Source organism: Andrena cerasifolii, chromosome 11 (genome assembly GCF_050908995.1).
Source record: "Andrena cerasifolii isolate SP2316 chromosome 11, iyAndCera1_principal, whole genome shotgun sequence".
NCBI classification, from domain to species: Eukaryota; Metazoa; Arthropoda; class Insecta; order Hymenoptera; family Andrenidae; genus Andrena; species Andrena cerasifolii.
In genome coordinates this window covers 4,983,513-5,009,194 of record NC_135128.1, presented here as the reverse complement: position 1 = coordinate 5,009,194, position 25,682 = coordinate 4,983,513, and the positions used below count along the sequence as shown (strand labels likewise).

The 25,682-nt window shown below is 39.7% G+C and overlaps 2 protein-coding genes across 3 annotated transcripts; both read left to right on the top strand.

The window, feature by feature from the left end:
- The first annotated feature begins 9,372 nt into the window (after nt 1-9,372).
- On the top strand, nt 9,373-15,386 carry LOC143374560 (alpha-amylase 1-like). The gene is made up of 5 exons (XM_076822798.1): nt 9,373-9,501; nt 12,036-12,466; nt 12,893-13,262; nt 14,522-15,007; nt 15,270-15,386. The coding sequence occupies exons 1-5, from the start codon at nt 9,415-9,417 to the stop codon at nt 15,282-15,284; spliced, it is 1,389 nt and encodes a 462-aa protein (XP_076678913.1). The 5' UTR covers nt 9,373-9,414; the 3' UTR covers nt 15,285-15,386.
- A 5,119-nt stretch (nt 15,387-20,505) lies between these two features.
- On the top strand, nt 20,506-25,384 carry LOC143374555 (alpha-amylase-like). Of its 2 annotated transcripts, none has more exons than XM_076822780.1 (5): nt 20,506-20,772; nt 21,703-22,133; nt 22,334-22,706; nt 23,921-24,409; nt 25,247-25,384. In XM_076822780.1, exons 1-5 carry the CDS (start codon nt 20,593-20,595, stop codon nt 25,352-25,354), a joined length of 1,581 nt encoding a protein of 526 aa, XP_076678895.1. In that variant the 5' UTR covers nt 20,506-20,592; the 3' UTR covers nt 25,355-25,384. The 2 variants fall into 2 exon arrangements, with proteins under 2 accessions (XP_076678895.1, XP_076678897.1); XM_076822782.1 differs by lacking the exon at nt 25,247-25,384 and adding an exon at nt 24,649-24,794 and having other exon boundaries at nt 20,520-20,772.
- The last annotated feature ends 298 nt before the right edge of the window (nt 25,385-25,682 follow it).

The following is a 25,682-nucleotide window of genomic DNA, read 5'->3' as shown; positions in this document are numbered from 1 at the left end:
CGATGATTCGATGATTCGATGATTCGATGATTCGATGATTCGATGATTCGATGATTCGGTGATTCGATGATTCGGTGATTCGATGATTCGATGATTCGATGATTCGATGATTCGATGATTCGATGATTCGATGATTCGATGATTCGATGATTCGATGATTCGATGATTCGATGATTCGATGATTCGATGATTCGATGATTCGATGATTCGATGATTCGATGATTCGATGATTCGATGATTCGATGATTCGATGATTCGATGATTCGATGATTCGATGATTCGATGATTCGATGATTCGATGATTCGATGATTCGATGATTCGATGATGATTTGACAGTGCCGAACGATTCCTCGAGGCTCCCCTAGTACCTCGAGACGTAGGCTACATTTTCTCCGACATCTATTCTTCAATTCACTTCCAAAAGTAACTCAGATGAGCTAATATCGAGGGGTCTTCATTGCTATTACACCCACGAGCGCCCATTTTCGCGCTCAGCGTTCAACGACAATTGGAATTCTTCTTCATTTCGTGGCTTAGATAGTAAATTTCGCACATCTCTACTGGCGCCATTAAATGCTTTTGTACCGTATTTCCATGGCGCTCCTCTTTTCACCGTCGTTGCTTCGAACAGCATACTGAACGCATCTGGAGTACAAAAGCTTGGTTTGCTGTTTCTAGTGTCGTAGGAGATAAGGTGACGATTGCGGTATCGCAGCTTCTCATCGTGATCAGGATCAGTAACCGTAACGGGAAATGTGATTGACGCATCGTGCAATAAAATTTTCACACGGGTGTACCCTTCGATCCCGTTGACGATTCGCAGGCAATCGCATTCTTGTCTAGAAAGCGTTTACGAAACCGCGAATATAGAAAATCATAGTGAGTAATATTGATCGAGAGGCAGAGAGGGGAAAGATGGTTCTTCGATGATATGGAACTGTTTTCGAGCCGCAAATGTTAGGAAACGCGGCGTTTTACAAGGTAATAAGAGAATTATGTTTTAGTATTCGAAGGATCTAGTATTCAGTGACTTTATTTATTTAAAATTTTCATTACCTTGGTGACAAGAATAGTAGTAACTGTTTTCGAGTTGCAACAATTGCTACGACAACTTGTTATATGTTTTAAGATTTATATAAATTAATTGAGAAGTTGAACAGTACTACAGGGGAACTTTTGCTTGAAGTTCGTTTTTATCTTCATACATCGTAAAATCAGGGAAGTATAAGGAATAATCTGTAGTAGCCCAACGTTATTTAATAAATAATATAACTGATTAATCTTGAGGAATGAAAGTTATCACTCTGTCTTTCACGAAACTATAATTTTTTCTGCATCTACGTGAAAGAAATATAATACTTCATTTAGAAAAATACGAATATTTGTAAATATTTGAAACCATTTCATTTCTGACGATGTGTACTATTCCATTGAGACTTTACAACCCTCAGTTGATATATATATTTTTTTGTTTTATTTCCATATCAAGAATAACTGATTTTGCCACGAAATGCACAAGAAATTTCGCAATTTCTTTAATAACGCGGAGAGTATGTTCATAATTCTTCGTTAACATTTTTCGCCTCAGCTGCCAAGCCTGAACTAACTGTTTAGTAGACTAATAAAGCAGAGTCTCTATAAACGTTGTTAATAGATGTAATAATACTCAGCATTGGTACAAAACAAACGACAAATCCTTGATTCGCCGAATGTTAATTGCGACGATTCGCTGAACAAGAAAATATCAGGAATCCTCGTGGAAACCGAATATAGAACCTTAGCCTCTCTATACAAAAATTAAATGTAATTGTAACGTCGTTCCTGCCGCGTGAACTTTGCAAAACTCAAGCCGAGTTAGTTGCTACCGATTCGCGAGATGTTGCGGGAGCTGTTCGCTCGTTGTACGATTAAGTAAACTGAATGCTATCGCGCGTATACTAAACAATGTACCTATGCAAATCATGTCTAGAACGCGATTGCTATTTTCTGTACGATCGCAAAAGTTCATCGAGCGAATTTAGCAAGTTTATAGAACCGATTCCTTCCCTTAACATCGCGTAACATCATATCAAAGTCTGTAACCAATCGTCGACGAACAGCTCGACTAGATAATGAGTCAAGTGCTCCATTACGAAATTTGATTACATAAAACTTATGTTGACAATATTTCTCCCGATTTTTATAAATATACCGAAAACAATGAAACTTTGATAAACCTGTTCATACATTTTTATATCTAGCAAAATAATTTTTGTATAGTTACCCTTTTATAATCTGATTTATTAATCCTATATTCTTATAGACAAGGTATTTCACCTAATTTTGCATAAAAAAGAAAATTCGCAAACGATGCTTGATGTCGGCAGTACAAAGAACTAGAAGGGACTTTTGCGATGGTCTCGCGTGCCTGGTGCGTACCGCCTGTTCAAACGACGTGGCACAAATTTTTGAATTATGCTTAGACGTTGCTAACATACTAGCAGAGGAAGGTCAATCATCTTCTTGCTGCCAAGTAATCTGTGCATTCACCGTGCAACGTTGTGCTCAGCAAGATGCAGCGGCTATAGGTAGATTCTGCCTGCTACATAATAAACGAATTGTATGGTTTCTGTAAATTTCGAGCTTCGCAGACAGCACCGCTCTCGGTTGACGGAGTCGTTTAGAGGTGGGCGACACCACAAAGTATCATTGCGATCGTGGATCTTCTCGCTATTCCTCCGTGATCGTCGACTGTCGTGTATCGTAGCGCCGTATAATTGTTAAACAAACCTAGCGAAGTAAGAGCGATAACGAATAATATTCTCGTCGGCTGCGATTTCATCGTTCTCCTTTCGTGCAGCGTTGGCAACACTTTATTCGAATGCTAAATAAATCGAACGCCTGGATTTGAGCGCAATAAAAAATTGTGAGCTACGAAACTGAACGGTTTACTTTCACAAAATTTACGCAAATTGCGTTCAAAATAAACTCCACGGGTCGCGTGCAAATAAAAGTAATTGTACATTCACATATCCTAGTGTTAGAAATTAATTAGCTTCTCAAAGGTAAACACTTTGCTTTATTTCTTCAATTCTACTTATAATATTCGCCGGATATATAATATTTATTTGGTTTATGCAGCAAAATTCATCAGCCTTTCGAAAAGAAGTTCTAAGACAAATCTTACACCCACCTCGACTTATTAAAACAAACAGAGCACGCTGCACCAGAATTTATGGAATTAATTAATAATCATCGACAGCGACGAACTTTTTCGAAGAAGAATACCATTGACGCATTTTATCGAATCGGTGATAAATCCAGCATCGCGAACGCGTGAAGCAGAGATGCAGTAATCGAAGATAAACGTGCACCGTCACTTTTCCTATTTTCAGGCGTTAGATTAGACCACTTGAGACAGCTCGGCGAAGTTGTCTATTGTCGTTACCACGGAACCATGTTGAATCTCGCGTTGTTGATGACTCTACGGGAAAAGGAGAACAACGGAATCGAGCATCTAAGCGTGAAACTAACCGCAGCCCGCCGTCACTGTCGGGGAATGTATTTTATTATCGTCACGTTGTATGCAGCTCCGTTGCATAAGTGTTAAAAAGTCTATTTATGAATGTGGGACGAACCACTTATCTGTGTATGCCGTTGTCCGTCTGTGCGCATCGTTACTTCTGCTGTTTTGTACGTAAGGTGTGTGTAAATTAATAAACAATGACGTCGTTGAGCAGCCCGATGGCGCTAACTTCTCGTTACAGTGTTAAATCGATCGTGCGGTGGGGTTGCATCGACTGAATCGAAAGGAGACTTTCCTGATAACAGTGATTTCTGTCGGGTGATTCTACAATTAATATCTTCTTGTTTAGTTTCATTTGACAGTGTTGAAAAGTGGCATTCCATGGCACTTATAGATGTGCCTGCTATTAGCTAGGGTTCGACTACTTAGAACTTAAAAGCTGACAAGTCTTTCTATTAACTTTTATATAAGAGAAAGAATTTTGTAAATGTATAATATTCTGTTATTGTTAGAAGTGGATTACTTTGTGGTCTCTGAATGCTTCCTAATGAAATTCAGTGCGCATTTCATTCATATTTCGATTTGGTCGATCAGTTCCCTAGCGATTGGTGCAATTCTATCTAAAGTTCGATCTCTATCATGTTGTGATATTCTGTAGCCAAATGAGTTCAAATAAAGAGAGAAGAGCGTGATGTCAAGGATCCATAAACAAGTGTGTGCATTTTGTTTTATAAAGTGACCCTTGGAATTTCTAAATTCTTTTTTGTTCTTACGTAACGTTCTTTGATAATGTTACTTCATTTCTGCTATTCGAATTAACAAGTTGTGGTAATACACAGTGTGCTTGGTAACAAGTGGTGCTTTTATTTCCAAACGTTTACAAGTCATGAGTGCCTGCTATCATTTCTGCTATCAAAAATCACAAATCGCAAAGCAATCTATTGATATAAAAAGATATATACCAGTCGAATATTCAAAATCGACTTCTTCACGAATAAAATCAAGTGAGAAAAACACTTCGTACTATTGTTTCTATTTACTTTTGCATCCAGATTCCCTTCTTTGTCATACCATGTACTGCATGACATCACATATTCGAATTTCCAAGAAACTTTACTAAATAAACTAACAACGAGAGGACACCATGTGATAGACATCGATTCTGATGAGCCTTGGCACGATGGATCTATGTCGAAAATAAGTAAATAGTTGTCCGAGCGTTTCAGCCAATAGGCCTTAATAATAGAGATATTTACGTGTAAATTATTAAAAATTTCATAGTGGCTGTGGGGTTTTAGTGGGTAAAAATCCCACAACTACCCTGGCGCCCGGGGAATTCCCCTCTGGAGGGGTGTCTTTTGAAGGTTTCCCCAAGTTAAAAAAAAATTTATAATAAAAATTTTAATTTTTTTTTAACGTGGATATATCATCGAAAAGCACCCCGACGCCTCCAGAAGGGAATTCCCCGCGGGCGCCAGGGTAGTTGTGGGATTTTTACCCACTAAAACCCCACAGCCACTATAAAATTTTTAATAATTTACATGTAAATATCTCTGTTATTAAGGCCTATTGGCTGAAACGCTCGGACACCTATTTCCTTATTTTTTTTTATTAAGGCTCATCAAAATCGATGCCTATCACATGGTGTCTTCCCCTTGTAAGTAGTTTTATCATTAGGGTAAGATTTTAAAACAGCGTTTTGTGAATCTCGGCCACTACACCACAAAAAAACAACAACTAACTATGTATTAATCTAACACAATCTGATGATCTAATAAAGACGTATTATTATTATTATTATCATCGATACAGAATTTTCTTCAAATATGTCGCAGCTTTGTAATTTCCATCGTGAAACATTTCCCTTAGAGGAATTTTCAATTCTTCGAGCGTTTTATTGATTTATAAAACTGGTGTAACACTTCAAATTTCTGTTAATGCTACAATAATTCGTTGGACTTTCCACTATTCACTTTATCTCTGCATCAACGACTTAGAAGGAGTTTGAAGTACATCTAAGATAAGCCTTACACCGTGATACGCTCACGCAACTTAGGAATGCACACATTGGCTAGTCCCTTTAAAATCAACCACCACCTCCTGCAAGCGGCGTAACAACCCCAACTAACCTCAGGATACCGAGCTGCATCCTTAGCTGCATAAATATCAGCGTGCTTACGTACCGGTTCACCGTCATCCGGGATGGTAAGGCGGCTTTAGACGAGCGCGGCTTAATTACGCGAAAGGGCATAAAATTGATTGAGTCATCCGGCGGCGCAATAATTATCGGAGGTTTATCGATAACCCCTATCGGCGCTCGGTGGATGCACATTCCGTAGGCAGAGAGATATGCAAATCAGACGCAAGGGCATAGGAAAGACGGCGCGGGGAAGGTAGCGGAAGGAGTGCCGGAGGAAGGAGCAGACGGTAGTCGAAGACTGATGACGTTTGGCATTAAAACGAGCGAGCCGCGCCGCAGCATCGACAGCGGCTGGACTCGTCTGGTAGCATTAATAAATGAGGGACATCAGCTTTTAATTACGCGCCTCGCTCGTAATTGTAACCTGCAGCGAAATCGTACGGTCGGGGGCCGGCTGCGGAGAAGCTTTACCCGTTATCACGGCCGACGCGTATATCGCTCTTCGGCTTGTAAAGTATAGTTCTCCAGAGCAAAACTGACGGGGTTGGGTAACAGAAAACAGGGGAAACGGGTATGTACAGTTGCGGTGATACTGATAGGCTGTCGATACTTTTCTTTCGGCCCACCTTGCCACTGAAATTGTAACAAATGATAAATAAAGTGTGCTTATGCTAATGGAGTACGTATATCTGACTCTTTGAATACTCCAGCTGTTCCATAGGACGTGCACACACTGTGTACCTACAACATGTACATCACATTCTGTATGTTCTACATTTTCACCGTCCCGTTTATCTATTATATTTGACATGTTTCGGGTGTCACATATGTGCACGCATATGTCGCATACATCACACATAATAACACATTCAGTATATATCACAATTGGCACACGTTTCACACTTACAAATATCAAAATATGGCACACATGTCGCATTGGAGCTTGTGAAGACGATAGCTAGCGATTTCTATGATAACTCAAACGTTTTGAGTAATTCTAAGTGTGGGTTAGATTAATAACGCGTGAATTTGAATGAAAGCAGTTGATCGTTTAGACTAATTTAATTTTAAATTAATGTATTGCTTTTGATTTTATTGCGAGGGATCAAGTTAGTACAGTAAATTGTATTATATTTAATATTTACTAATATTTACTTTAATTAATACAAGATAGATGTGATCCATGAAAATTGATCCATGGATCTTTTCAAATTCTATGTAGGTAGTAGAAGTTTAGAATAATACCTGCACTCGGTTTAGTTATGTATTGCTTGACTTTCAAATGTGTACTGGCTTCGACTTCAATTTTGTGGCACTAGGAAACCTGATTGAGTCACTGAAGTCAGAATATGTTTTGACGGGGGAAATGTGCTCACGCAGACTGATCACTTGACTGGAGGAGATTACATCACCGTCACATGCAATGCCTTCGCATACAGTAATATCAATATCGCAAGTAGGATCAGTCTGGAGTAAGAACGTAGAGATAACTAAATTGGAGTCTATGTACAGAGCTTAGTGTCTGCAATCGTGGTCGTAATTCAGAAGAGTAAAGTGGAATTCACTGCAGGTATAAATACATAAAACGTCACATAAAATCATCATACATTATGCGCAGTTAAGGGGGTAGGTTACCCTCGATAGCCCTAAAAAAAGCCTTTTTTCAAACGCAAATTGTAAAGTGATCAATAACAGTAGAGAGAACATTTTTTTCTTGTTTTAATTGCTATTCTATGAGCTTTAACGCCAAAGAAGAAAAGTTTAAATATCTTTATGTACAAGAAAGTTGTGAGTAAAAACGTAAAGGCGTGTACGCGGTGCACCGTTTGATGGTGAACATAAAATCTCGAAAACCGCTCCAACGATTTGGATGAAAATTTAATGAGAGGTACAGAAAACCATTCCCTATGATATGTCGGGAGCAGATTTTCGAGAAAAAAAATAATACAATTTTAATGTTGAAAAATACGATTTTATCGATTTCTTGTATGAAAAATATTTTTTATCTTTTTTCTAAGAATTTATATTGAAAATCTACTCTCGATACATCGTAGGGAATGTTTTCCTGCATCTCTCATTAAATTTTCATCCAAATCGTTGGAGCGGTTTCCGAGATTTTATGTTCACCATCAAACGGTGCACCGCGGTCACGCCTTTACGTTTTTACTCACAACATTTATGTGCATAAAGATATTTAGACTTTTCTTTTTTGGTGTTAAAGCTCGTGGAATAGCAATTAAAACTAGAGAAAAATGTTCTCTCTACTGTTATTGATTACGTTACAATTTGCGTTTGAAAAAAGGCCTTTTTTAGGGCTATCGAGGGTAACCTACCCCCTTAAAGCCTCTATTCGTGTACAAGAGACTGCATTATCAATTCCTTAAGAATTTCATCGATAAGGAAGGACCTGGAATCGAGTAATTAAAAACGTACCTGTTCAAAGGAAGAAAATAACACCTACACGCAACATTCTAAAAAGTAACTTGAAGTATATCAAGCTGCCGCTCCTGTGAAGGGTGATACAGATGAAATAACACGCGCCATATCAGTATATGAACGTCCTTACAAATGTAAATAGCGTAATAACGGATATTCATCGATATAATGTAGCGGCGAACACAGCGGAAGTTGTAAGGATTATTAGGTTCACAAATCAGCTGTCGATACACTTGCTCCTCGCAAAATACTATGTAATATGGCAGTATAATACTGCTTAATGAATACCAATTAATTGAATATTCATTTGCGCTGACAGAAGAATGTTCGACGATGTTCGCCAATGATAGTAATCGATGGAGGGAGGGCCGATTAATAATTCTTCGCAATTATTTCGCGATGGAATAAATATCCCCGACTCGAGCTTTTGCTCTTTGACACTATTGATTACCGTTGTGCCGTTACAGACATTAGCTCGAAGCATGCAGGAAACGCTCGTTAATAGCTGTAACACGAATACCATTACGGCGAAGAGGTTCTTGTAATTCTTATGACGTTGTCTGACATATTCCACAAAAGTAAATTATTTTTTCCTAATTCCAATATATATATTGTACATTTAATGTGTTAAAGCACATAAGTACCATTAGTATGGGAAGCTTTCCTAAAAAATTCTTATCTACAATTTGTTCTTACCGAAATAATTAATTTTAAATTCTAAACACTCGACGCCTCATTAACCAGGTATTTAACATTTATTAAACTTGCACTGTACTTTATTTATAATAATTTTTCAGAATAGTTCTTGAAGAAGCCTTACCCAATTCGAAGCAAACAAACAATTATACTTTCAAAATTTATTATTGCAATGGACGCATGCTTCTCGAAGGGACAGACGACTTGATAATTGCCATCCTATCGTTCATGTGAAACTGTCTCCACGATCACGTGAAACGTTACTGATTACAAATTACTGATAGTCTTATACTAGGTAGTATCAGCAATTCATTCATATCAAACACCTGCTGATACTACCTAGTATAAGACTTTGAGGAAATTATATAAGCAACTGCGATTGTATCGGAAGGGATTAAGCCAATTTGTGAATGGACATTTCATTGATAATAATTTACTGTTCGGTAGCAGGAAGTAACCTTTGATCGATCGAGAGCGCAATGATATAACTATGGGCTGGTATATATTCTGGACACGATCATTTTCGTGGCACAACTGACAGCAATGTGGGCATACGCGACTCTGTTAGCACTGATCTCGGCGGCAGTGGGTCAAGGTACCCTCAATGACCCGCACTATGCACCGGGACACGACACCATGGTGCACCTTTTCGAGTGGAAATGGATGGACATCGCGAGTGAGTGCGAAGACTTTCTTGGACCGATAGGCTACGGTGGAGTACAGGTAATTTAACTATTACTTTCACTAATAGCTAGGGTTCCTTATTTACGTATTCTCATTACCTCTACTGCGTGTGAGAAGAAATCATGCACGCATTATACCAAGGAGGGCGATGAAGTGGCCCCCTCGGATTTTTTCCGTACTTTAGGATTTTGTAGTTTACACTACATTAAATCATTTTCTGGAGAATTGAGCCCCAACGCGCCGCAGTTTGTTTATAATATTGGTTTAAAGTTTCGTTTAAACGAACTTAGATTTCGGGAGAAATATATAAATGAAATGAAAAAGTCACGAAAATAAATTAGGGGATCAAATAAAACTTAACCCTTCATGGTCACACTGGCTTCAATAGATCCGTTTTTTAACTTTCAAGCTTCATACCGGTAAGTTCCTGGCTTTCTTACCGATTTTTTTGGTACGTGTTGTCATTTGATTTCTACTAAAACGCGACTATTCCATATTCTACAATGTTCAAAGTATGTCTTATAATTTTTGGGACTCGATTGGTCTGGTACAGTTCGCACGGTAATTGTTTAAAAATCGGCCGGGCCCAGTGGATGACCACCGCGGACCTTTACAGAAGTGTGACCACGAAGGGTTAAGGGATCTTCCTAGTGTGACGGATGTGAAAAAAACCTAAATTTTAGGGAAATGAAAAAGAAACATGTAGGCGTATTATGTTATACGTTTGTAGCTGTATTTTGTCTGAATAGGAGCATCGCGAAGAGATGCCAGACCTGATATCAGCAATTGCAGTTATCTGAAACAGAAAATCCAAAAAGATTGATAATCTGTAGACGCGTGGCTATCGCCTGAACCAGCATATTGAAAAAATATTGAGAAATAAAGAAATAGCAATGTGTTAAAAAAAAATCAATTTTAGCAAAAAAAAAAGTATGGTTTCGTTGACCGTAGTAATTCAGTTTTGCAAATATCTACAAAATTCTAGTTCGAACGATAAAGTCACGTCTATTGACAATGTGTATGCCTGATATTTGTTTTTTTGTCAATGAGGTCTGGCTGATACCCCTACTCCGCTATAAATGGATATTTTTGCTAACAATTTTTTGTATAGTCTTGGAAGGTGATACGTGCAATACTATTTAATTATTTTAATTCCCGAAGAATTAAGTTTTCCAGCCGTCACGCTAGGAAGATCCCTTAATTCCAGAAATGAACTTTCACTAATTCTTTAGCAAGGGAAAAATTTATTGAATACGTCGGGAATCGAACTAAGGACCCGCTTGTGCGGTAGGCTACTTCCTCCTTTTAAGGATATTAGTTTTATCTCGCGTGACAAACTTTAAACCAATATTATTTCTGAACAAACAGCTGAGCGTTGGAGCTTAATTTTATGCGAAATTATTTAAAGTAGTGTACACTAGTGTGGGATTAAGAAACCCATAAGAAGGAGCCCGGAATAAGAGACCTCGGAGAGTCGGCGTTGGTAGAGGTGGTTAGGCGGCTGACCAGTACGCAGAGTAAGGCTGTTCGAGTACTCGGAAAAAGCGAGCCGAGCCGAGTACCCGTAAAAACCGAGTGGCTCCAAAGAACAGAGCGGCTCGATAAAACAGAGTAGCTCGAAAGAATCGAGAGGCTCGAAAGAATCGAGAGGCTTGAATTTTTTCGAGCGGCTCGAATATACTGGGAACAGATCGAAATTTTCGAGCAGACCCACTGTGTCGAGTAGCTTGAAGCTTGAACGTTTCAGGCAATACGAATGTTTCGAATATTTTAGGTTACGTTTATCTACGGGAATATAAATAATGGCTCTCAATAAGTAATGTGAATAATTAAAATGCAAGCTGTAAATGGAAATATTCTGTAACTTTTGAAAATAAGTACTAAATTCAAATCTTTCTTTGTTTTAAAATTTTTTTTGGTGTATTTATGAACGTATTCGTACACTTCTCTTTATGTTATCTTTTTTTTCTTCTTACTTTTTTCTTCGTAACCTAAAATATTCGAAACATTCGTATCGCCCAAAACGTTCAAGCTTCAAGCTTCAAGCTACTCGACACAGTCGGTCTGCTCGAAATTTTCGATCTGCTCCAAGTATATTGGAGCCGCTCGAAAAATTCGAGTTTCTCGGTTCTGTCGGGCCGCTCGGATTTTCAAGTCGCTCAAAGAAATTCGAGCTACTCGGTTTTATCGAGCCGCTCGGTTCTTTCGAACTACTCGGGTTTTACGGGTACTCGGCTCGGCTCGGAAACCGAGTCTCGGCTCGGTCCGAATTTCAAGCTACTCCAATATTCGAGTACTCGAACAGCCTTAACGCAGAGGCTCCACAAGATCGTGGGTTCGAGTCCCACCGCCCAAGGCCCTCTTTTCTCGTGGCTCCCAAACATATAGGAATTACGAAGTCTATTCCTACACTACAAAATCTCAAATACGGAAAAAATTCGCGGGAGTCACGTGACCGCCTTCCCTTATCAGTCCCACAAAATATGTACTTCATTTCTTACCAAATTTTCCTGTATAGAAATAGAGAAAGTATTCCAATCGAATTATTCACCTTCTCTGTCACGTTTCCGCAGGTGTCACCCATTCAGGAGAACATAGTGGTCCAGACTAGGCCATGGTGGGAACGTTACCAACCGATTTCGTACCAGTGGGTCACGCGATCAGGTTCGGAGCAGGAGTTCATAGAGATGGTGAAGAGATGCAACAAAGCGGGCGTTAGAATTTACGTGGATTTAATTATGAATCACATGACATCCAACCACGAGTCTGCAATTGGCACTGGTCGATCCAGAGCAGACACGTACAGGTTCCGATACGATGCAGTACCGTACAATGTCACGCATTTCCATCCCAGTTGCAGGATCAATAATTACAACGACGCAACGAACGTTCGAAACTGCGAACTCAATGGACTCCATGACCTGGATCAGGGATTAGAACATGTCAGGGGGGAAATTGTGGATCTCATGAACGAAGCTATAAAGATGGGCGTTGCTGGATTCCGGTTTGTATATCTGAATATATAAAGCAGAAAGTGTTTGCGTGTTTGTACTGTCGCCTAAAAACTATCGAAAGGTAAACTCTGGGGTCACGCAACGTGTCCCAGCTTATTATGCACAGCTAATCCATATAAATGTGACTATTTTCACAAGAAAAAAAAATAAATATATAAAAATTTTTTTTTATAAAATCAGAATCCAAATTTTGGGCGAAGCCGAGTAGTAAAGCTAACGTAGAATAATTAATTAATCGATTTGAAGGAAATATTTCTTTCTCACTTTCTGATACCTTGAAAGATTCTGTCATCTACTATGTTGTCCTTTGCACTAATTTAGCTTATAGATTTAATAATTCCTCAATGTTAACTCACATGTGCATTCAGAATATTTAAATTAGGTTAAATTTGAGTTCCTTCTGGTTCTGTTTTTAGCATTGATTCTGCCAAACACATGTCGCCAAAGGACTTGAGCGTCATCTACTCGAGATTGACAAATCTGAACGTGAAGCACGGTTTTCCAACAAATGCTAGGCCGTTCATATACCAGCAGGTTATCGACTCTGGCAACGAGGCGGTTTCGAAATACGAGTACAATGGAATGGCGGCAGTAACTGAGTACAAGCACGGCGCGGAACTTAGCAATTCCTTCCGCGGCAATAATCTTTTGAAATGGCTAAACAATTGGGGAGAATCGTGGAATCTCCTTCCATCTAAAGATGCACTGGTTTTCATTGATAATCACGATACCCAGCGTTCCATTGATCATTCGGTACTCACCCACAAGTCACCTGGATTATACAAGGTACTTGGACAGTTTTCTTCTGACACTTCTGATATTAAATTGAGATAAAATCTACGAATGATTGAACATGAATCCATACTAACATAAAATAGGTGGTCTTTGAAACTTCGAAAATGGCAATGCATAGCAAGACAGTGGTCATAAGCCACTCTCAGCGCCAGCTAGTAGAACGAGTCACTAGGTAGTCAGACGCCAACGTTACGAAGGCAACGATCCGTTTCACCGTTAGAGTTTTGAATTGATTATCGATGCTTGTTCTGCAACATTTCTATTTAAACTCTGTTAGAGTATGGACAAATTGTTTACAATAATTTTTAAATATAAAGATATTTACTGGTTGCTAAGTATGCACATTAAAGTTAATGTATTCGAATCTTGCATTCTCCACTTGAAGAGTAAAAATGAGTCACTAACAGTGGCGGACTGGTCAGGGTGTCGATGACAAGTGGACCCTGTGGGCTCCCTTAAACATCAGACAATATGTTAAAAATGTTAATGACCTTTTAGTAGCTTGAAAATATAATAGAAGTTCTAATATTATTACTGCAACCAGGGGCAGTCCGCAGGCTTTTTTCCAGAGGGGGCAACTTTGGGATGATGGCAAAGGAAAATATACCCCTCTTGCTTTTTTAACCTATTTTATAGTGCCAATTTAATTAAAAATTTAAAACCGAAATTTAAGAATATTCCCCTTTTTAATATAAACTTAATGAAGATCAGTTTTGAAAAATAAGCGATTTTTTCTTAAAAGCCAGGGGGGTAAATGCCCCTTTTGCCCCCACCCCCTGGGACGCCCATGACTGCAACTAGTATTTACGTTGTATTACTATTTTAAATGATAGCCTCACAGTTGTGGGTAGGCCCCCTTTGTCTCCTGGGAACCAAAATTTCTAGACCCCGTCCGCTACTGGTCACTAATATTTAAAGGTTCGCGATATACGTTGTCAATTACAATACAAAGAACAATCTTACCAGTCGTCAACATTCTACTACTGTCTATCAAATCTACGTCACTACCACCAAAACAATGTACCTGCAACATACAATTTTCACCCAGAGAATTTGCAATCACAATCAGCTAATTCCTACCCATATAAATTTCATTAACCAATGCACAACTGAAATTAATTAAGCAGCTCTATCCCATGCAGAATCAATGAAATATCCTCAATTAAGGAAACACTAATCGACTCTACTTTGTGCAACGTCCCTCGAAATCAATGATACTGTCACAGCAATCTCACAACTTTTTATCGCAGATGGCAGTGGCTTTCATGTTGGCCCACCCGTATGGAATCCCGCGGGTGATGAGTTCGTTCTATTTCAACAACTTCGACCAGGGTCCTCCACACGACGGCGATGACATCCTGTCCCCCATCATTGAATCCGACAATACCTGCAGCTACGGCTGGATCTGCGAGCACCGTTGGCGACAGATTTACAACATGGTGCGTTTCCGTAACGCCGTCAAGGGGACGGGTGTGACGAACTGGTGGGACAATGGCAAGAATCAAATAGCGTTTGGCCGCGGAAGCGCCGGATTCGTGGCGTTCAATGGTCAGAAGGAAGACATGAAAGTGACGCTGCGCAGCTCGATGCCGCCCGGTACCTACTGCGACGTGATTTCTGGCAACCTGGAGAACGGACGTTGCACTGGAAAGGTGGTCACCGTGCAACAGCACGGCGACGTGAACGTCAACATCTTGCGAACCGACGAAGACCTTGTTCTGGCCATTCACAGAGACGTAAGTGTGTCACATCTGTCGTCCTGATTGCGGGAGACGTTTCAGAAAATTGTGGAACACTTAATGATTCGCGACACGTAATCGCCTATTAGGCTTTTAGAATATCAAAGGAGTGATCCGTAGGAGGAGGAATAGTGTAATGCGAGAATTAAGTGATTTCATGGGTTTAAACGTAAATTGCACAGTGGATGAAAATTGCTTCGGTAAATTGTTGAACAGGTGGACAATAATAGCGAGGTGCATAATGATATTTCTGTTGCAGGCGAAACTTATGTGAGATAAGTGAGTATGTAGAATGGAGTCAAGGACTGCAGGAACTCGATCGAAGTGTGATTAGTAGTAACCGATGGCGTGTGTACAGTATTAAATGTATTATATCTCTGTTGATAGGTTTATCTTAACATAAAAATCGACGCAATTCGTTGCTTTACAATAAACGAACGTCCAAATCTAGACCTCTGCTTAATTTTACTATCTGCCACGAATACTACACCCTTAATACTACACCCTTACTACTACTACACCCTTAATACTACACGATTAATCCCTTAATCCTTTCATTACTGTTTGCGCCTATAGGCGCCCGGAAAATCTAATCGGTAATAATTGCAACAAACTTCGCTTGTGTCACTTAGTGAATTCTGCTGATAAAAAGAATGCGAGGCGCAAATGTGTAGTGTGTACATGAGGCGGTTAAATGTAGCCTATGTTTGCAGAGCTACAACATCTAAACTAACAATTGCACATAAAAAATGATAGACACTTTTTATTGAGGAAAATAGATTCTTAACAGCTTATGACTTTTGAAAACGAAAATGAAATTAGTGCTTTCTGGGCTTTTCAATTGAAGGCCTAAAGCACCCTCCTGCTGGAACGATGGGCTCTGTAATAAAATCAATTTGTTATACAAAATCAGTTTGACAGTAGTTGTGGTATGAATCACGCGAAAAAAAATAGGATTTCAAATTTAAATAGCCGCTATTTTATTTTAAATTAATATTTCGCAAAATTCCCTCCGTTAATCAGATGATACATTAATATACTAACGAAATCTGTTTTGTTATTTGATTTTAGACAATCTGGATCCGAATGGCAGTGCCCACCGCAAAACCAAATTTTTAAAAAGGCGTCTTGGATGTCGCTTGTTACTTCATTATAAACGTAAATATTTTTCCACGAAAAAATTACCAAATATTCCTTGAACGTTGCTCTTTTAAGTGCAAAAAGTTCTGTAAAAATATGTGCTTCCGTTTTTACAAAAAAATTCACAAACTTTCGCCTCTTTTCGGCCGCCTGACTAGGTAAAACCCCTTAATCGAATCTAATCTCCATACATTTCATTCCCCCTCGTTCCACAAACTCAAAGAACACCACCTACGCGTCTCCCCCACCTCTACATTCAAAACCTCCCAATTCCCAATTAACTCCAACCACCCTCAGACATCTAAAAACCCTCAGAGATCACGTTTCACGTCAGAACTAGCGTCACACATGAAGTCTCGTGAATTCTTGTGGTAGCGGGTCTCGAAGCGCAATAAGGTGCATCCTCAGCGACGTGGAATGCCACGGTGCCCGCTCATTAAACCTCCGTTCCGCAAAAAGTCAGTCGGGCCGCCTGCCACGGATATAATCAGAATGTAGGACGAGGAAAGGGGCCTGGGATAAGAAGGGGAGGAGAGAGACAGAGCGGCCGAGGAACGAATGGAAGAGGCGAAAGAAGAATAGGGGAAAAAAGGACAGACGTTTCATTCACGGTGTCGAGGGCCGCGGACGTAATTGCAGCTGCAACTGCTGCAACTTACCCCCGCTGCACTGCACGCTTCTGCTGGCTGTATCCGTGCGGCCACTCGCATCGTACTACGACCGTCTCTCCACTATGCATGTCCGCGGAATACGGCGATTGCTCGGCCCGCTTTATGAATGAAATATTCAGCGCTCTAATGCGGCTCCTGCACGCAAAGGCAGACCGGTCTTCCTCGAGCATTCTACGACAGAGTGGCTGTCGAGGATCGGGATCGGTGTAAATCGAGGTCGCTCTACGAGTCCTTGAATTCAATGCAGTAATTGTCTGCTTCGCAAATGCGGAGAGCTCTTCCTTCTTCCTTCCTCTGTCTTCTTGTTAGTGGGATGGAGGGTAAAGGCTGCGTTGTGGAATGTGGGGACGGTAGAGGAAGTTAGGTGTGAGTTAATTTGCGACTTAAAATGGTTTACTTCTGTTCTGAGGAATTTCTGTGTGTGCTGTTGTTTGGGTGGAATGTAGTGGGAGACTTGGATCATTTCACGTTTTATTTTACCTCAGGTTGATGTCTCTTTGTTTGGGGATGAATGAGCAATAGAGGTGGCTTAGAATTAGGAATGGTTATCCGCCAAGGGCAGTCACTCAATCGCAGCTTAAAGGGAACACACTGTTTTTGGAGCATTTACTTCTTCTCAAATCGAGCACTTCATGCTCCGATAACGAAAGCTGATACGATTAAAAGGCACGTCTCGAGTTCGCGGACGTGGTCATAATTCGAAATAATAAAATGATGCATATAAATAATACGTGATATATAAAACGGTATTTAAAAATGTGATGTTCAGGAATCTACTTGTTTATGAAAGATTTCTTCGCTTCATAAACAGGTGCTCGGGAATTTCATCAGAAGAGGGAAAGCAATAGTCAAATAAATAATAAAGTATCTCCATAAAACTATAAAATAAAATCTTTATGCAGTGTTCTAAGGAAAACCTAAATGATTTCAACTTGTTAATGCTACGAAGGGAGATACACTTGAAATTAGAAATTAACTTACAATTGTAAATAATACTGATAGTATACACAAAAAGGTGATGAAAGTTGCAAGAATTATTAGGTTTACAAATCAGCTGTCGATACAGTATGGTACTATGGTATTATAATGTCATTTAATCACTGCCAATTACTGGAACGTTTATTTTCGCTGAGAAAATGCTTAGCGATCTTTACAAATCATAATATTGATGGGCGACGAAGTGACCGTTACTCAATCTTCGTAATTATTCTACAATAAACTGAATGTCTCTAACATAAGGTCGTGATCTTTGACACTGACAATGACTTTGTCCGTTAGAGATAGCTTTAAGAACGCAATAGTGCCATTATGACAAAGATGCTTCCTCGATTCGTGTGGTATTTTCTGGCATACTCTTGAAACAGCAGTGACGTTTTTTGGTTTAATTTATTCTTGATTATTATTTATTTAGTTTAGTTTCTTTCCTGAAGAAGCAATTGGCACTGGTGTGCCTAGCTTTGTATAAACAATTTCTTGTATTAGGAATAAGAAGTTTTGTTCAACTCTCAGTTTTCTGAAAAACGTATCAAAATTCAACCACAACCCCTAGTTATTTCTACGCTTAAGGGGTGTTCTCGTCTCTCTAGACGAGATCCTCTGTCCTCTTTAGGGACCACCCACAAAAAAACTAAGCAATTGTTACCGATAAGCATTGCCCACTAACATTTCAGTAAGCTGTAAAAAAAATTTCAGTCATATATAATAATAATTAATGGAGATATGGATTTTTCTCAAAACGGTGTTTTTCATGACAAACGATACCTCAACTTCTAGTGGGCCAAACTGGAACATCCTTTTCGCACACCTTCAGAAAACATATAATTCTAGCCAGTAGCAGAATCAAGGCGAAATAGTCTTTTTTCAAAAGGTTAAGGCTGTTTAAAGACGAAAAAACGGAAAAGATGAGTTTAAATTCAAAGTCCGGCCAATTTGTGACTTTTTAATTTTTTTTCATAAATCGGCTACCGATTATAGCCACACTCTTGCTGATTGAGAATCCTTTAGGTTTTTTCGTTTGGGATGAGCGGAACAGCCGGAATCATGTGTACCATGAGGCAACTTATTTTGCACACGTTTACGAGATGATCCATATCTCCATTAATTATTAATATATTTGTTTGTTAATATAATATCGGTTACAATTATTGCTTTAGCAGTGAAGATCTAGCTTCCGCACAACAATCTGGAATGTGTAAATAATGATAAATTTAAGCATATGGATATTATTAACTTTTGAATTTGTGTACGATATGTACGGTGAGAAACGAAAATATTCGGACACTTTTTAATATCGTGTAACTTATTTAAAATTAATCCAACCAACTTGACTTTTTTTTAGAAGCTAGAAGGATTAGTTTACTAAGTGACGTGTTTCGTCGTTTAGAAAAAAATTCACTTGGTCGGAATAGCAAGAAAAAATAGTAAAGGTCGTATTTAAACTTTTTTATGAGCCTGTAACGTAAAATCAAAACACCTGTATGCAGATTTAAGGAAATTGTATACATGCCTAAAATTTCATCAAAATCGGTTAACGTTCCTCTGAGCTATAAACGCTTAAAGATCGCAGAAGAAGGTCGAAAATCTCGAAATTCCCGAAATCAGCGATTTGCGACCTTATTCTGCGATATTTAAACGCCTACAGCTCAGAGCAATGTTAACCGACTTTGATGAAATTTTAAGCATGTATACAACTTACTTGAATCTACAAACGGGTTTTTTGAATTTTCATTACAGGCTCACAGAAAAAAGTTTAAAAAACAACCTTTACTATTTTCTTCGCTATTCCGACCAGTTGCAATTTTTTTCAATACGACGAATCACGCCACCTTAGCAAACTAATCTTGTTAGCTTCTCAAATAAAAACTCAAGCCGTTTAATTTTTAAAAAAGTTACGCGACTTTAAAAAGTGTTCGAGTATTTTCGTTACTCACTGTAAATCGTTTAGTACGTGTGAATCACATGTTCTCATCAACTCCCCATTTGTTTTGCTATCGACAAACGTCACAAGATTCGCACGCGATGCTCTGTGCTTTTCCTTGAATGGTCAAAGTCTACGAAGCAGCGAAGCTTCATCTTGAACTAATTTTATCTACGCCAAAGCAAACAATCAATTACACTTTCATAACGGCGACAGTAGTAAACACAATAGTGATTCACAGAGGGGACAGATGATTTATGCCGCAAACACTTGAATTATCACTTTATCAGACATAGCGCGGGAAACATCAAGAGGAATGAAAACACAGTCTTTCGCAATAATTGAAAAAAAAAATCCTTATCTGCCAGCAGAAACGTCAGCACCCAACGAGCCTCCGGACAGCATGTTCTATTGTTCGACAAGAACGTTTGGAATACGTTGCAACCGCTCTGATAATTCAATCCGCGGCAACACGAAGTTACTGGAAAACATGCCGGGCGCCCAGGGTCGGGTGGGCAAACTTCAATTCGCCATCCTCCGTGTAAACAAACGGCGCGTTTAATGCGATGGATAGATAATCGATTACTGATAACGATCGCACGGGGATCTAGCGTTCGATCAAAAACGTTTCTTGTGTACTATCCGCCTCGATGCTCAGAAGATAAGATGAACGTGTACATCAAACGCGATTCCAGGGAAAAGCGATCGTCTTCAACAGACAATGGACCTGCTTACTTGATAAAACGCGGTTGGTGGTAGAAGGGAACTGACCTTTGGATGAGCGACAGAGAGCAATGATGTAATCGACCGGTTATATATTGGAGGCCGATCATTTCACCGCATAACTGACAACGATGTTCGCAATCGTAGCTCTGTTCGCTCTGCTCTCGGCGGCTGTGGGATCAAGTACCCACAAAAACCCGCACTATGTACCTGGCCACGATACCATGGTGCACCTTTTCGAGTGGAAGTGGGTGGACATCGCTAGGGAGTGCGAAGAATTCCTTGGACCGCATGGCTTCGGTGGAGTACAAGTAATTTCACTATTGATTTTGCTATTAGCTAATAGCTAGTATTCCTTATCATGCACCCTCATTAATTGTACTGCATGTAAGATAGAAATTGAGGACCTTGGAGCAAGAGGGGTGCAGCTCCATTTTTGACAGTTTTTGAGTTATTAATATACGTGAAAAAATTCTACATCGTTTGCTGCGTGTTAGATGTTAATTTAGAAACAAATGAGCGATTTATTACATGTGCTGCAAGTCAGGTACAGCTCCCGAAATAGAAATAGAGACTTATCCATTCAATAACTACTACTTATTGTGTGGAAATATATATTTGTCAGTAATTAGTGTTCTCCTTTCAATGTTAAGTCAAAGCAATAATTTTATGAACAGTTTTTTCTAACTGATTCGAAGTTTGTGAAGATAGAGCTGCACCCCTCTTGCTGCAAGGTCCTCAATTATGCACGCAATGGACTCACACGAGGAGATCCCCAACTCTTAAATTTAAAAACAATATGAAACTTTGGGGATATGTAGAGGATATATAGGTACGTATTACGTAATTTTTTTGCTGCCCAAAACTATCCCTGAAAATCCGGCTATTTTCCGATTTTGTGTTATAACTCGCGTATCATTTTTACCAGATGATAGTCCTAAGTAGAAGGAACAACTTTTGTCGGAAAACTTTTCTTCTATACCTTACATTTCGCGAGTTATAATACAAAATTGGAAAACAGTGGGATATTTTCAGGAGTCAATTTCACCCCCTTGGATTGAATTTAGGCAGCAAAGAAAAATTGCGTGATACACATCAATATATCCTCTACATATCCTAAAAGTTTCCCAATTTTTTAATTTCAGGGTTGTATTTTATTTCACACCCATCAACTTTTTTTGTGTAAAAATAGAGGAAGCAGTGCAAACGCCATATTCACCCGTTTTATCGCGCTTGCGCAGGTGTCACCCCTTCAGGAGAACATAGTAATCCAGAATAGGCCATGGTGGGAACGTTACCAGCCAATTTCGTACCACTGGGTCACGCGATCGGGCTCGAAGCAAGAGTTCATAGAGATGGTGAGGAGATGCAACAACGCAGGCGTCAGGATTTACATCGACACAATCGCGAACCACATGTCTGGCAATTACCCCAATGCATTTGGCACTGGCCAGTCCAAAGCGGACACGTACAACTTCGAATACGGTGCCGTGCCGTACAATCACTCGCATTTCCATAAGCTCTGCGCGATCACTAATTACAACGACGCGGCGAACGTGCGAAACTGCGAGCTGACTGGTCTCCATGACTTGGACCAGGGATTAGAACACGTGAGGGAGAAGATCGTGAACTTTATGAACGAAGCTATTGACATTGGTGTCGCTGGATTCCGGTTTGTATACTTGCCTGTGGGAATTTAATTAATCTTCCAAAGGGAAATGTTTCGTCCGCTCTTCCCGACACTTTGCAAGTTCATTTTAATAACGCTAATGGGTTTGGTTAAAATTTCGTTGAAAGATCTAGGAATTCAGGAACAGATTTAAATTTTAGTTGAATTTGCGAAGCTTCTAATTGATATTGTTTCTCCTTCAGTATGGATGCTGCCAAGCACATGTGGCCAGCTGACTTGAAAGTTATCTACTCGAGACTGAAGAATCTGGCCGTGGGTCACGGTTTTCCCCGAGACGCTAAACCGTTCATATACCAAGAAGTGATCGATTACGGAAACCACGAGGCGGTTTCGAAATTCCAGTACAACGAAGTGGCAGTGGTTACCGAGTTCAAGCACGGCTCGGAGATCAGTAATTCCTTCCGCGGAAACAACCTGCTGAAATGGTTCGTCAATTGGGGAGAGAAATGGGGGCTGCTTCCATCGAGGGACGCTATTGTTTTTGTCGATAATCATGACACACAACGCTCTGACGGCCCTCAAATACTCACCTACAAGTCGTCCAAAATCTACAAGGTACGCGAGCAATTTCTTTCACACACCTTGCACAAACTTTGAAGTAAATCTTCGAGTGTCTGCGGTTGTATGAAGAATGGTGTATGTGAAATTAAGTAAAACATGTGACTACAAACAATATAACAATTAATTGGGAGACGCCTGAAACTTTGAAAATAGTGGAAATCAGGTAAATTATAAATGTGACTCGGTTTAAGCGCGAGCTAGTAGAACGAGTCGGTCAGCGGTCAGACGTGAGCCACGAATCGTCGATCGAGGTTCCTAAGTAGTTTATTATTTTGAATAGAGTATCGGTTCCCGTTCCGAAATACTTGTGTGAATTCTTATCTACAGGTTGCTTTCATTCTTATCAATCCTAATTACATCATTAATTCCCTCATTTGCACAAATGTCATACAATTTCATCAAAGCTATTCTTATTCATTTGTAAACCAACCCTCTTCTCCTTTCACACCGCAACTACACTCCACTGTATAAATCCACACAGATTCACCACTTTCAATATTACCCTTCTAAAATAATTAAAAACCATCTCATCAGTAAAACGAAGCAAATCGCAGAAATTGAACAGAACACCTTATATCCTCCGAAACAAATGGCACAAACAAGGGAACACCGCGAACCCGGACACACCGATTCGAACGCAACTTTGTGGGTTTCTAGAGTGATTCTAAACAAGAACAATGGTGTCTTTCATTTAGGCCCTATCGCCCTTTAAGGGGGTGAAAACTACCCTCAAAGTCAAATTGGCGCTTCCACTTTTTCGCGTATAACTCTCAAAGTACAACAGACGCAGAAAAGTGTTTCAAACAAAAGCTTAATGGTGCAATAGGCGCTACAAACTTCCCTTAACAAAATTTTGAAGAGTTAAACAAAAATATATAACTGACGAAAAAAACTCTTTTCAAAATTTTGTTAGCGCAAGTTTGTAGCGCCTATTGCACCATTAAACTTTTGTTTGAAATATTTCTTTCTGTCTGTTGTACAATTGAGAGTTATACGCGAAAAAGTGGAAGCGCCAATTTGACTTTGAGGTTAGTTCTCACCCCCTTAAAGGGCGATAGGGCCCGAATGAAACACACCGTTGTTCTTGTTTTGAGTCACTCTACAAACCCACAAATTTGCGTTCCAATCGGTGAGTTCGGGTTCGCGGTGTTCCCACAGAACCGATCAATATAACCCAAATTCAAAAAATCCCAATCGAAATGTTGCAGATGGCAGTCGCTTTCATGTTGTCCCAGACGTACGGTATACCTCGAGTGATGAGTTCGTTCGAATTCCAAGATTTCAATCAAGGCCCGCCTCAAGACAACCACGGGAACATCGTGTCCCCCGTTATTAACGCTGACAACACCTGCGGCAAAGGCTGGGTCTGCGAGCATCGTTGGCGACAGATTTACAACATGGTGCGTTTCCGTAACGCCGTGAACGGAACAGGCGTGACGAACTGGTGGGACAATGCCAGCAATCAGATCGCCTTCTGCCGTGGAAACGCTGGATTCATCGCGTTCAACGGCGATAACTATGACATGAAGGTGACGCTCAAGAGCTGCTTGCCACCTGGTACCTACTGCGACGTGATTACTGGCAACCTGGAGAACGGAAGGTGCACTGGCAAGAGCGTCACCGTGCAGCACAACGGTGACATGTACGTCGAGATCTCGAGCCACCAAGACGACGGAGTTCTGGCTATTCACAGAGATGTAAGTGGTTTGTTTCTAGGAACTAATAGAGATTTTGGATAAGTTACTGATTCGAGAGATATGATTCTTCGCTAGCTTCTTTCAAGATTACTGAATGAATAATGCTCCGGTAGCAATAGGGAAATGGGATGCTTTCTTTCTTCTAGTTACGAATTCCGTAGAGGAAAGCAACCCGTTTCCTCGATCCTCGAATTCTGTATAAAGAAAACTAGTTGTGAAACGTGTGAAAATGGTTTCAGGCAAAACAGGCATAAAGAAGTTTGATTGGCAACTACTGGGACCAAAACAGGGGAAATTTAATGAAGACTTTCTATTTGTAATTCGGTTTTCTACTGTGCAGCCGATTTTGTTAATTCTGTGGAAATAAAGTTCGTCGTAAGCTCAACATGGCACTACTTTCTGCTTCTTCTTAAACTTTTAAACAGATTTTTGGATAAGTCAGTCGGTCGACCTAACATAAGATAGCTATTAAAACTGATATTATTTATTATATCAGAATAAACTTAATATGCTCAGAATTGTGTGCTGATTCAGAAAAACTGGTCGATATTTGCTTTGAAACAATATTTGCTGAAAATAGGGTTGACAGCTGAAGCCATGACATCTCACCCCTCCCGGGAGAAATATTTTCGTCATTAGTCCTTTCGTTAGATTTTAAAAGAAGGGTTAATTAATATGGCCAAATACTTTCGCTGTATTGTTCCTCAATACCTCTACTATCTTATCCGAAACATTAACCGAAAATTAACATAGAAGTATATTTTAAATACGATTCTGTACATTACAGTTTTATAAAAGAGGTTAAATGATGTCATAACCTCTACTTACCTTTTATAGCCTATAAATCCAGAAAAGCACAGAAGGAAGCAAAACGACCAGATTCTGTCAACTGTTTGGCTCCTAAAGAATCTACGGTTCTGTACCTTAACGCGCTCTTACGTATAGAGTCTGAAATATAGCGACTCGACCAACTCACCCGGATTTACCCTATCCATTTTTCCTTCGAAGTTTATCACACGCGTGCTCGATAAGTAACCGTGGGTTCCTTCTTATAAAAAATATATAGAGTAAAAAAATACTCATAGACTGCAGTGTGAAATCAGTATCTCTGCTTTGATTTCACGATAAGAATCAGTAAACAACTATCTTATATCTACCGATATCGACTATATCACAGGAATCTAGAGCAACGACCCACTTTTCCCTTATCGGCTTCTATCTTCTTATCGAAAAACTACTTACCCGTCAAGTGCATCGAGAAATTACACACACG